This window comes from Aspergillus nomiae (assembly GCF_001204775.2).
Source record: "Aspergillus nomiae NRRL 13137 chromosome Unknown contig00088, whole genome shotgun sequence".
Taxonomy (NCBI): Eukaryota; Fungi; Ascomycota; class Eurotiomycetes; order Eurotiales; family Aspergillaceae; genus Aspergillus; species Aspergillus nomiae.
In genome coordinates this window covers 63,546-74,387 of record NW_015378143.1, presented here as the reverse complement: position 1 = coordinate 74,387, position 10,842 = coordinate 63,546, and the positions used below count along the sequence as shown (strand labels likewise).

At 49.5% G+C, this 10,842-nt stretch overlaps 5 protein-coding genes across 5 annotated transcripts; 4 read left to right on the top strand and 1 right to left on the bottom strand.

Annotated features, from left to right (window-relative positions):
- Positions 1 to 209: 209 nt before the first annotated feature.
- On the bottom strand, positions 210 to 1,478 carry ANOM_004835 (dihydrofolate synthase; the record flags this gene model as incomplete). The annotated part of the gene is made up of 1 exon (XM_015550092.1): positions 210 to 1,478. The coding sequence occupies one exon, from the start codon at positions 1,476 to 1,478 to the stop codon at positions 210 to 212; it is 1,269 nt and encodes a 422-aa protein (XP_015408143.1).
- A 657-nt stretch (positions 1,479 to 2,135) lies between these two features.
- On the top strand, positions 2,136 to 3,437 carry ANOM_004834 (uncharacterized protein; the record flags this gene model as incomplete). Its single annotated transcript, XM_015550091.1, has 1 exon — positions 2,136 to 3,437. The coding sequence occupies one exon, from the start codon at positions 2,136 to 2,138 to the stop codon at positions 3,435 to 3,437; it is 1,302 nt and encodes a 433-aa protein (XP_015408142.1).
- A 752-nt stretch (positions 3,438 to 4,189) lies between these two features.
- On the top strand, positions 4,190 to 5,259 carry ANOM_004833 (kinase-related protein; the record flags this gene model as incomplete). The annotated part of the gene is made up of 2 exons (XM_015550090.1): positions 4,190 to 4,477; positions 4,589 to 5,259. Exons 1-2 carry the CDS (start codon positions 4,438 to 4,440, stop codon positions 5,257 to 5,259), a joined length of 711 nt encoding a protein of 236 aa, XP_015408144.1. The 5' UTR covers positions 4,190 to 4,437.
- An 803-nt stretch (positions 5,260 to 6,062) lies between these two features.
- Positions 6,063 to 7,103, top strand: ANOM_004832 (putative GPI anchored cell wall protein; the record flags this gene model as incomplete). The annotated part of the gene is made up of 3 exons (XM_015550089.1): positions 6,063 to 6,326; positions 6,395 to 6,537; positions 6,604 to 7,103. Coding segments are annotated over 3 exons (687 nt in total), but the record flags the coding sequence as incomplete, so codon positions are not given.
- A 352-nt stretch (positions 7,104 to 7,455) lies between these two features.
- Positions 7,456 to 10,717, top strand: ANOM_004831 (ribonucleotide-diphosphate reductase subunit RNR1). Its single transcript, XM_015550088.1, has 4 exons — positions 7,456 to 7,645; positions 7,782 to 7,939; positions 7,997 to 8,937; positions 8,994 to 10,717. Exons 1-4 carry the CDS (start codon positions 7,627 to 7,629, stop codon positions 10,438 to 10,440), a joined length of 2,565 nt encoding a protein of 854 aa, XP_015408146.1. The 5' UTR covers positions 7,456 to 7,626; the 3' UTR covers positions 10,441 to 10,717.
- Positions 10,718 to 10,842: the final 125 nt, after the last annotated feature.

Here is a 10,842-nt window from a genome sequence, read left to right as displayed (position 1 = left end):
ACAGTTGTTACAGAAATACTTGAAACAGAAAAGAAAAAAGAACAAAGGATAAGAAAGGAGCCATGCCGTTTATGTATTACATTTTGTCTATGTATGAAAGAGAATGGTATTGATTTTAGTTCCAAAAAGACCCTTGAGTCTGTGCCAATGGTGTACAGAGAAGTCCAAGCGCTACTAACGATGAAGGGGTATCTTCAGTTCCATAACTATCACGACTCAGCGGTGTTTTCCGACTGTTTCTGCGCTCCTCGAAGATGACGGAGAACGTCTGAAACAAGGTAAAGACTTCCAGCAATAACCATGGGGCCGCCATTGGCCTTGCTACAGGCCCAATTGATAGCAGCAAGTATGTCGTCATCAAATGATTTCACATCACCGATTGCAGGAATAGACTGTACACTGGAGGCTAATTCCTGGGGTTCAGTTGCTTTGACCCAAGGCATACCGTCGACGGGCCCAAACGCAGTAGTTGCAACATTATCACCAGCCTTGATGATAGGGTGAAACAGTGAGGCTATGTCTTTTCCACGTGAGGCTGCAATGACCCAAGTGACAGGACTCCCTTGCGGTCGAAGCTTGCGGTCCACATATTGCCCGAGGACTTCGGCTGACTGGCTATTGTGAGCGCCATCGAGGAGGACAGAGTCTGTGCGGGCAACCATAGGACTCAGCACAATTTCTTGTAGACGTCCCGGCCACTCGACACGAGAGAGCTGGGAAACCAAAGAATCAACCTTGAGGTCTGGACGGACTCTCCGGAGGGCCAGCTTTAAAGCTGAGATTGCGCAACACATATTCGCCCGCTGGTGAGGCAGTGTATCAAGTTGCTGGAAAATCTGACTAAGCATCGGGGAGTGCTCATCCGGCGCATCGGGGCGAGTGTAAATAGCATCGATGTCAAGTTCCTTGATACGCTTTTCGATAGTCGAGAGGGCTGCTGGTAGGTTCGTTCCGTCGACTACGCACGGAACTCCCCGCTTCAAGATCCCGGCCTTCTCTCGCGTGATCTCCTCCAGGGTGTCTCCAAGCAGCGACTGGTGATCCAGACCAATTTTAGCGATGACCGATACAAGCACATTGTTCAGTATGTTCGTAGCGTCCAACCGACCACCCATGCCCACTTCAACCACACCAATGTCAACCCGTTCATGGTTAAAAATCTCGAATGCCGTGGCGGTTAATAACTCGAACTCGCTTGCCCCAATGCCCAATGTTTGGTCCCGCAACTTGATCTTTTCTTCAATCTGCCGGAATAAAGACTCTTGGACCACACTTTCACCGATGGTGATGCAGTCCCAACGGTCTATCAAGTGAGGTGAGGTAAAGCGGCCGCAGCGAACTCCACCGGAAGTCAACAAGTGAGACAAGTAAGCGCTGATCGAGCCTTTGCCATTTGTTCCAGCGATGTGGATGGCCTTCCAAGTCAAAGGCGTCTGCTGAAGGAGACGGGATATGCGACTAAGACCGAGCTCGATCATTCCTCCGATTATATGTTTTCTGGCAACTAGTCAAGGTCAATCTCATGATCAGGAGTACCTCTCTGAGAAGGACGACATCAGTGTGGTCGCTAGTTGGAAGGAGTTGAAAGGAATTGGGAAGTGCATGGCTCTTCTTTAAAAATCACTCGGCATCATCTCGCACGGCTATCTATCGGATTTCCGTTGAGATAAGAGCGGCGTTTTAAGCCGGGAAACGGGAAACTTCCTCGAACTCCGAGGCGGGCCGTACTGAATTGTACGCAGATGGGTATTGGCGCCACTACTGGCGCCACATTCCTGCCTCTCCCTCTCGAAGCGCGCCAGACAGCCTAAGGCAAATCCAGTTGCCTCCGCTTTTTACCCTTACAAGGAAAACCAAATCTCCCCGTTTCTCCATCAACACAACGCTTCGTCGCACCCTCCCCGCAATCGTCGCACCTTCGTTCTTTCAATCTCGCGACACTCTTCTCGTGGTTCTGGCGCGGTGTCTCTTCTAGAAGGTATTTTGGACACTAGTCTTCGTACAAAAAGCCTTGGGTCTCTCGTAGTCATGGGTATACCGTAAGTTTGTCCCATCCTTTGCACTTGGCCTTATTCGGGTCTTTAAGCGGTACTTATCATGTACGGTACAGCCCTCATGACTAACGTAATTGCAGTATGTACCGTGAGCCTTCGTCCACCGAGACTGCAAAGAATAATCCTGTCAAAGACCCTTGTGCCGCCGCACGTTCTGCAATTCGTCGCCAGACCACTATCCGGCGCCCTTCACGCTACAGTAGCTCCGCTTTGCGCAGCGCGACTTTGCGCTCGCCGTTTCCCCGTCCGTTAGCGGACGAGATTGAACGTGAAGCGAATGGGCTCCCGCGCCATGTACGCTCTTCTATCCCGAATTCTGGCTCCGGTGAAGATCCATTCGATCTGACCAATGGCCTGTCGGATTCCAGCGCAAGAGAAGCTGGCCAGCGCCTACTCAACGATGTTCTTCGCCACAGCCGTCCCGGCCAGAGATTGAGGATACCGCGTAACACTGTGTTAGACGACATATACTTGCGCGCAGCAGCTGGTGACTATGGGGGTGCTCGACAGGAACAAGATAACCCGCCTCCCTCCTTCACTCCTCGATTCGCCCCGGCAATTGCGTACCACAGGACCTCATCTCCTCAGGCGCCCCCCGAAGTCCGTTTGTCTCCATTTCCTCGGTCGGAAGCCTTGGGTGGAGATGTCTCGATTGGTTCGACTATTCCTCTGTTACGACGGATTGGTCAGCGGTCTATTAATCAACCAAGCCGCTCCAACTCTCAGACTGTCGTCGACGGCCTTGGAGATCGCCAGCGGAGCATAAGCCCAGATGGTGACAATGCGAACGATGCTTGGGAAACGCTCTTAACTACCATCACACCGGATACCAATCTTCCTAGCGCAGACTCTTCTTTCACATCGGCGTCTGCGGGCACAAACGCTTCAATGAACGGGACGGCACGAAGCTCGGCAACTTCTTTCGGAACACTGCCAAGCTCTATGGACTCAACTGCGGCAACTGTACAGATGGTTCTCGACCCTTATCCGGAGTTCCTCAATCCGTGTGACTATTCCACTTCAACCGACTCCGACTCCGATTCTGAGGCAGAGGCCACCCAGAACTCATTGTTTCAATACCACTATCGCCGAATACGTGAAATTAACGCCAGGAGGGATGCCAGGAGGCGTGCACGTAATGCAAATTCGACCATGAGTAACCAACCTCCGCTTCCTGCGGTATCATTAGCTATTTCCAACTCTATAGACCCGGACCTTCAACATATGCAAGCTATCTTGGACCGGCTTGCCCGTCGAGAGGATGTCCCTGATGACTTGTGGACAGCAGCTGGACTGTCTCGTACCATCGGCCACGGGGTTAGTGCAAACGACGGGACCAACAATACTGATACAGTTGATGGGCCGTCCAGACAGCAGCAGTGAAGGTCTTATATACTTTCTTTCTGATTCTGTGTTAATTATTGAGCCTTTCATCTCTTCCATTTTTGTGAGGGACAGTGATGTTGATGTAAATGGGTTAAGCGGGAAGGATATCACGTTTGGCGTTCTTGGTGTCTTTCAAAATACATGGTTTGTGGGTTGCCCTACGGTGGCTGGAAGCACTTATAATGGGATGATCATTTGTTTATTCCCCTATATCTGTTCGGGTTACGTTTATTTTATTTTATTTTATTTATTTATTTTTCTTTTTGAAGTTTTGCAGCCTTTTGTTTCTTGGGGTCAAGATGGAAGCATATCTACGGACAACTTACGATGGACGTTTGTCTAGGATTTTTGTCGTCTTTGACATTCTGCATACATGGTACATAACCTGCATTTCCAGGTTGTACAGCTTCAGTTAGAAGTAATTGAACAGTGGGCAGCGCCGAGGATCGCATGAACTAGAATCTGGTAAACCGGTTGTCTTAAGATGTAGAGGGTGCCTATAGGCAGTTTGACAAAGGGTATTGTTTTGTACCTGAGATAAACATGATACTGGATGTGGTAGTGGTACCTGTTCACGTACCTGTTGTAACCTTGTGACTCCGGGATGGGGAAAGCGACCCCTGTGACGTAGGGCCGGTATGTGCGTAAGTTACCTATGATGCTTCTCCGTACAGATCGCAAAACCCCACTCCCATGACAAGCCCCGCCGACTGCCTCTATTATCTCAATGGACCACGGTGCTTTTCTTTGTCCATCACGTCAACTAGGATCGACGTTTTGCGTTGGATTATTCACACAGTGATCCCAAAAAATACCTTTGAAGGCCCTGGATTTGTTTTGAATGATTTAGCCTCCTCGTTATTTTGCGTCTTTGAAGTACTTTGCAACGTTTATCTGCATGAGACACGACCCGGGGTATTTGGATTGATTTCTATATTACTAGCATCCTCCTTTACCCCCCAAATATACTCTGGATATATAGATATAAGGGGCAATTATGGATATCCAGGTAGACCGGTTAGTCGATAAGATCTGGGGTAAGTCGCTCGGCATGCCGCATATTGCACCGCAAGCACGTCTAGCCTTGAGCTTTCCAAGACGAAAAAAAAATTTCATACACCGATAGATTACTAATGGCTTTTCTTAAGGTAAAACCCAATCTACGCCAGATGATTCCCGGTTGATGATAGCAGTGAGTGGCATACCGGGATCCGGAAAGACAGCACTCGCCAGCATGATGGCAAACCGCATCAACCAACTCTACGCGGCACAGCATCTCAATTCACCGCCTATCGCGACTGCTATCCCTATGGATGGGTATCATCTTACGCGGGCGCAACTCGCTCAAATGCCCGACCCGGTGTATGCTGCTGCACGACGGGGTGCAGCTTTCACCTTTGACGGGGAGAAGTTTTTGAAACTAGTCCAGGCTCTGCGGGAGCAGTTGACGCCGGAGACCCAAAGCTTGTACGCGCCAAGCTTTGATCATGCAGTCAAAGATCCTGTCGACGATGATATTGCCATCCCCGCCACCTGCAGGGTTATTTTCTTCGAGGGGAATTACCTAAGTTTAAATAAAGAGCCATGGAATAAGGCGGCACAGCTGATGGATGAGCTTTGGTTTGTGGATGTTGAATTCGAAACAGCTCGAAAGAGGTTGGTTCGGAGGCACGTCAAGGCGGGTATCGCGAAGGATGAAGCCGAGGCAGATAAGCGAGCGACAGAAAATGACCTTGTGAATGGCCGGGAAATCGTGGACTATAGGTTGCCCGTCCAGGAGATAATTACAAGTCATTATGACCCTAACTGGGACCGGTGACTGACAGGTCTTGGTGGATTTTCGGTGCGGGTATGAGGAATAGATGGTTGATCGCAGCATGACACATCGTAGAGCGTGCCTTTTTGTTTTGGTTTCTTATAGAAAACCTCATAGAACGGGGATAGGGAGCGTTACATAACAGTAGGTATACTATATTTAGACGCATGGGGAGTCTGGCCACTTATGTATTAGTTTAGCTTATTGCAAGCTGTTGGATAAATTTAGGATAATAAAAGGACTGAGACAATGTTACTTGATACCTGACTTGGCATTGATAACCCATCATTTTAACCTAAAAGGTGCAGAATGTATTCACCACAGGCTGTCTTTTAGGGTATTTGCAATTGACACACAGTTACAGGACCGGTTTCTTAATGTTTTACTTGCAGCATTGAATTTGCACCGAATCTTTAGGTACGACTTACTTGGTAAGAGACCTGATCGGTATTAATGTTCTAGACTTGGGCTTTTAATTAATACAGAGGGAAGGGGTTTTGAGATTACTGAGTACTGCCCTGTACATGTGTTACAAACGGATGGCACGACTGCCGGGAAGCTCCACCAATTGAGTCCCGATACTTTACCACAAAAGCAATAGAAGGGCCCACTTAAATAGATAGTTCCGTACAGTAAAATTTGCAAGGGAAACTGGTTGGAAATGAGAACCACCCCAGACATGATCTCAGGGCCAGGAAAGGATCGGCAGGGTCGATGCCTGATTGGGTGGGACAGGTCCCCTCTTCACTTTCTCTCCTTCTTCCATTAAATTTCCATTCCGCTGCTCCAAACTCAAGATCATCTATCATTCTTTCCATCGCTTGTCTGTCACTCTTTATCGCAAATTGTCACTCCTTTCTCTCACCCAGTCCGTTCTTTAGCATCAAACTTGTTTTCGTCAGTCTTTTCTTACACAGCACCCCGAACTCACCAATCCAAATTACCACCCGTACCCCTAAACGTCCGTCCATCATGTTGTTCGCCAAGTCTGCTCTTGTCTTGTCCTTTTTGGCCCTCGGCAACATTGCCGCCGCTGCAGTCCCTAGGGCTTGCCTTCTTGAGGTTATCGGGTATGCTTATACTAAAAACAGAAAAAATGCGACCTTGGGAATAGCTTGGTTTCTGACAACTCGATTAGCAACGAGCCAAAGCCCGGTGATTTCAAAGCCGTCTGTGTTGATAAAGTGCAGACTAAAATCGAGAGTGTGTGCAGCGATGATGACAAGAAGGACGCTCTGAAGCAGTTCGCTGACACCTGCTCCTCTGCTGGACACAAAATCGGTATGTACATGCTAGACTGCTGGTACCGAGGACGTGACTTGAAGTGCGCTAACATCGCTCTCCCAGTCGTCAACACCTCAACCTCCTCGACTGCCTCTTCCACCGGTACTTCCACCGCCGATTCCAAGTCAAGCAGCTCCGGCTTTGTCACTGCTACCGCTACCAGCACTTCCGGCTCCGGCTCCAGTGCTGGAGTTAACCCTACCTCCGGCTCTGATTCTGGCTCTAACTCTGGCTCCGGCTCCGGCTCTGCGACTTCTTCTGCCGGCGTACCTCTTCATACCAATGCTGGCTCGTCTGACAGGCATATTCCCGCTGCTGCCTTTGCTGCGGTTGTCTTCGTCGGCTTCGCCGCTACGCTGTAAGGGTGATCAACCTTCGAATCGTTCTACTCAGCTGCGCAGTGTGTATCGGGTATCTGGGTGGAATGACTTAATTCCATTCTTGTTCTATTCTTTGTACCAATCGTATATTGAGACCAATCTCAGTCATGTAAGGGTGCGTTGCAATAACTAGAAGGAGGCCGTATGCTCCTTCCTGGTAGATAGTAAGGAAATCAACCTTGTAACTATCCTGTGATCCTTGATCTAAGTCCAGACTTCTGGATGCGCCTAAACTAATTGATAGGCAATAGACCTGACGTCAGATATAAAGCTGAAAGGAGTATAGAGCAGCGTGTTTACCCATAGATTCATACCCTAGCGAGATCGGAGGTTCGTCAATCGCGTGGCGTGACGAAAGCATCAGCATCACGTGAGTTGGTGGGTTCTTCGGGGTTCGATGCTTAAGTAAGGGAGACCCATTTACTTGGTCCGAACACGAAAATTCGCGTTGATATCCACCGTCAACGCGTTGTTGGTCCCGGCAGCATCAAATATCTGCTGGACTCTCTGCCCCTCCAACTTCTTTTCTCATTCTCATCCCCTCTTCACTTCAGTCCTCAGGGCTTCCCTTATCATCTTCAAACGACTTTGCCTTTGCTTTTTCTTCATTCCAGAGCCTTAGTACTTCATCCGTTCAGTAATACTATTATACCCTGTTTCTTATCATCTTCACGTATCTTCCGAGCTCTCCCCTCTACACGTCAAAATGTTTGTCTACAAGAGAGGTATGCATTGATCTCCTTTAGTTCTTTCTAAGTTCGGACCTAGACCTGTATTCTGCTACCAAATGGGACCTTTGTCGTGTTTCGTCCGAAACCTTGCCACCGACTTGGACACCTGCTAACGAACCGTGATTATTAGACGGACGCAAAGAACGCGTGCAGTTCGACAAAATTACTGCTCGTGTGTCGAGGCTATGTTATGGTCTTGACCCTGAGCATGTTGACGCTGCTGCTATCACCCAGAAGGTCATTTCTGGTGTTTATCAGGGTGTCACCACTGTTGAACTTGACAACCTGGTATGGCTCCGCAGCTCCACAGATAAACCGACGCAATATACTGATGGGTTTGTGTAGGCTGCTGAGACTGCGGCATACATGACCACCACACATCCAGACTACGCCATTCTTGCTGCTCGTATAGCTGTTTCGAACCTTCACAAGCAAACGAAGAAGCAGTTCTCCCTGGTTATCTCAGACCTATACCACTATATCAACCCAAAAAATAAGAAGCCTGCCCCAATGATATCAAAGGAAACGTACGAGATTATCATGAAACATGCCGACGAACTCAACTCAGCTATTGTGTATGACCGTGATTTTAACTACAACTTTTTCGGCTTCAAGACCCTTGAGCGGTCATACTTGCTGCGGATCGATGGAAAGGTTGCTGAACGCCCTCAGCACCTTTTGATGCGTGTCGCTGTTGGTATTCACGGTAATGACATTGAGAAGGCTATCGAGACCTATAACTTGATGTCTCAGAAGTATTTCACCCATGCCTCTCCGACTTTGTTCAATGCCGGTACCCCTCAGCCTCAGCTTGCTTCATGCTTCCTTGTCGATATGAAGGAGGATAGCATCGAAGGTATTTATGACACGCTCAAGACTTGTGCATTGATCTCTAAGACCGCTGGTGGAATTGGCCTGAATGTGCACCGCATTCGTGCTACCGGCTCTTACATTGGTGGTACCAACGGTTCCTCCAATGGTATTGTTCCTATGCTTCGGGTGTTCAACAACACTGCCAGATATGTTGACCAGGGAGGAAACAAGCGTCCAGGTGCTTTTGCCATCTATTTGGAACCTTGGCACGCCGATGTTTTCGAATTCCTTGATCTCCGCAAGAACCACGGTAAGGAGGAAGTGAGAGCTCGTGATCTCTTCTATGCTCTCTGGACTCCGGACTTGTTCATGAAGCGAGTTGAAGCCAACGGCGAGTGGACTCTCTTCTGTCCTAACGAGGCCCCTGGCTTGGCCGATGTTTATGGTGACGAATTCGAGGCGCTCTATGAAAGGTTAGACACACTCCCCTCCAATTCCAAAGCAGAAGCCCGTACTGACAAGAGAGTAGATACGAAAAGGAGGGCCGTGGCCGCAAGACCATCAAGGCCCAGAAGCTCTGGTATGCCATTTTGGAGGCTCAAACCGAGACTGGAAATCCTTTCATGCTGTACAAGGATGCCTGTAACAAAAAGAGTAACCAGAAGAACCTGGGAACAATCCGCAGCTCCAACCTCTGTACTGAAATCATTGAATATACTGCTCCGGATGAGGTTGCTGTTTGCAACCTTGCCTCTCTTGCCCTTCCCACCTTCGTTGATGCTGCCCGGGGTGAGTATGACTTTGGCAAGCTCCACGAAGTCGTGCAGGTGCTGGTTCGTAACCTGAACAAGATCATCGATATCAACTACTACCCCGTCCCTGAGGCCAAGAACAGCAACATGCGTCACCGCCCCATTGCTCTCGGTGTCAATGGTTTGGCTGATGCCTTCCTTGCCCTGCGTTTGCCATTCGACTCGCCTGAGGCGAAGCAGCTGAACACTCAAATCTTCGAGACCATCTACCACGGAGCTTTGACTGCTTCATCTGACTTGGCCAAGGACTTTGGAACGTATGAGTCGTATGAAGGCTCTCCCGTCTCCCAGGGAATCCTTCAATACGACATGTGGGACCGCACCCCCACTGATCTCTGGGACTGGGACGCTCTCAAGGCAAAGATCGCGCAGACTGGCGTGCGCAACAGCTTGCTAGTCGCACCTATGCCGACCGCAAGCACCAGTCAGATCTTAGGTTTCAACGAGTGTTTCGAGCCTTACACCTCCAACATCTACTCCCGCCGTGTTCTTGCGGGTGAGTTCCAGGTCGTCAACCCTTGGCTTCTCAAGGACTTGGTCGACCTTGGTCTGTGGTCGGACAACATGAAGAACCGTATCATTGCCGAGGGTGGTTCCGTCCAGAACATCCCTAACATCCCTGCGGACATCAAGGCTCTCTACAAGACGGTGTGGGAGATCTCCCAGCGTTCGATCTTGCAGATGGCGGCAGACCGTGGTGCCTACATTGACCAGTCCCAGTCGCTTAATATCCACCTCAAGGAGCCGACTATGGGTAAGATCACCAGCATGCACTTCGCTGGCTGGAAGATGGGCCTGAAGACCGGCATGTACTACCTGCGTACCATGGCCGCTTCGGCTCCCATCCAGTTCACCGTGGACCAGGAGGCCCTCAAGGTTGCTGATACCAACGTCGCTCGGGCCAATGCTTCTTTCCGGAAGCGGGCCGTGGGTGCTGCATCCAACACATACTCCGCTGTTCCTCGCTCCCCCACCAGCGAGACCAACGGACAGGCCAATGGCCCTGTTGAGCCCAGCCTACGTGTGGAAGAGGCCGCCAACGGCGACTCTCAGAGCGAGGATGAGCAGAAGACGAGCGAGGAGCGCGAGAATGACATCTATTCTCAGCAGGTTCTCCAATGCAGCATCGAGAACAAGGAAGCCTGCGTGATGTGCCAAGGTTGAACATATTCTATATAATGATTGGGTTTGCAAACGGCGTGCGGTTCTGGATCTGATGTTTTGTTTGTGCGTATTGATATCATGAGTTTGATGGATACTGGGTTTTGATTTTTCTTCTACTGTTTATTTCGTGGTTTTGCTGTTCTTCTACGAGTTGTCTGACATGCATGTACTCCAAAAAACCTTGACTGGTTTGTGTCTTTCTATTTTCAAACGTCCTGGGACGGTCCTAATGGCAAAATGTGACTTAGAATGGTTAGGAATCTAACGTTTGTGCTTTATTCATGGAGAGGTTTGTGGCATGCACTCGGGAACCGATGGGGGGCCGTGTAGGAGTAGGAGATATCCATCGCCTAGCTCCCCAGAGCTTGAGGTGACTTGCGTAGTCGAGGTACTGTTACATTC

Bases quoted from the DNA above. Each gene is read 5' to 3' on its own strand.
- ANOM_004831 (XM_015550088.1), top strand. The intron at 7,940-7,996 runs GTATGGCTCCGC...GGGTTTGTGTAG, and splicing joins CTGTTGAACTTGACAACCTG to GCTGCTGAGACTGCGGCATA. The intron at 8,938-8,993 runs GTTAGACACACT...ACAAGAGAGTAG, and splicing joins TTCGAGGCGCTCTATGAAAG to ATACGAAAAGGAGGGCCGTG.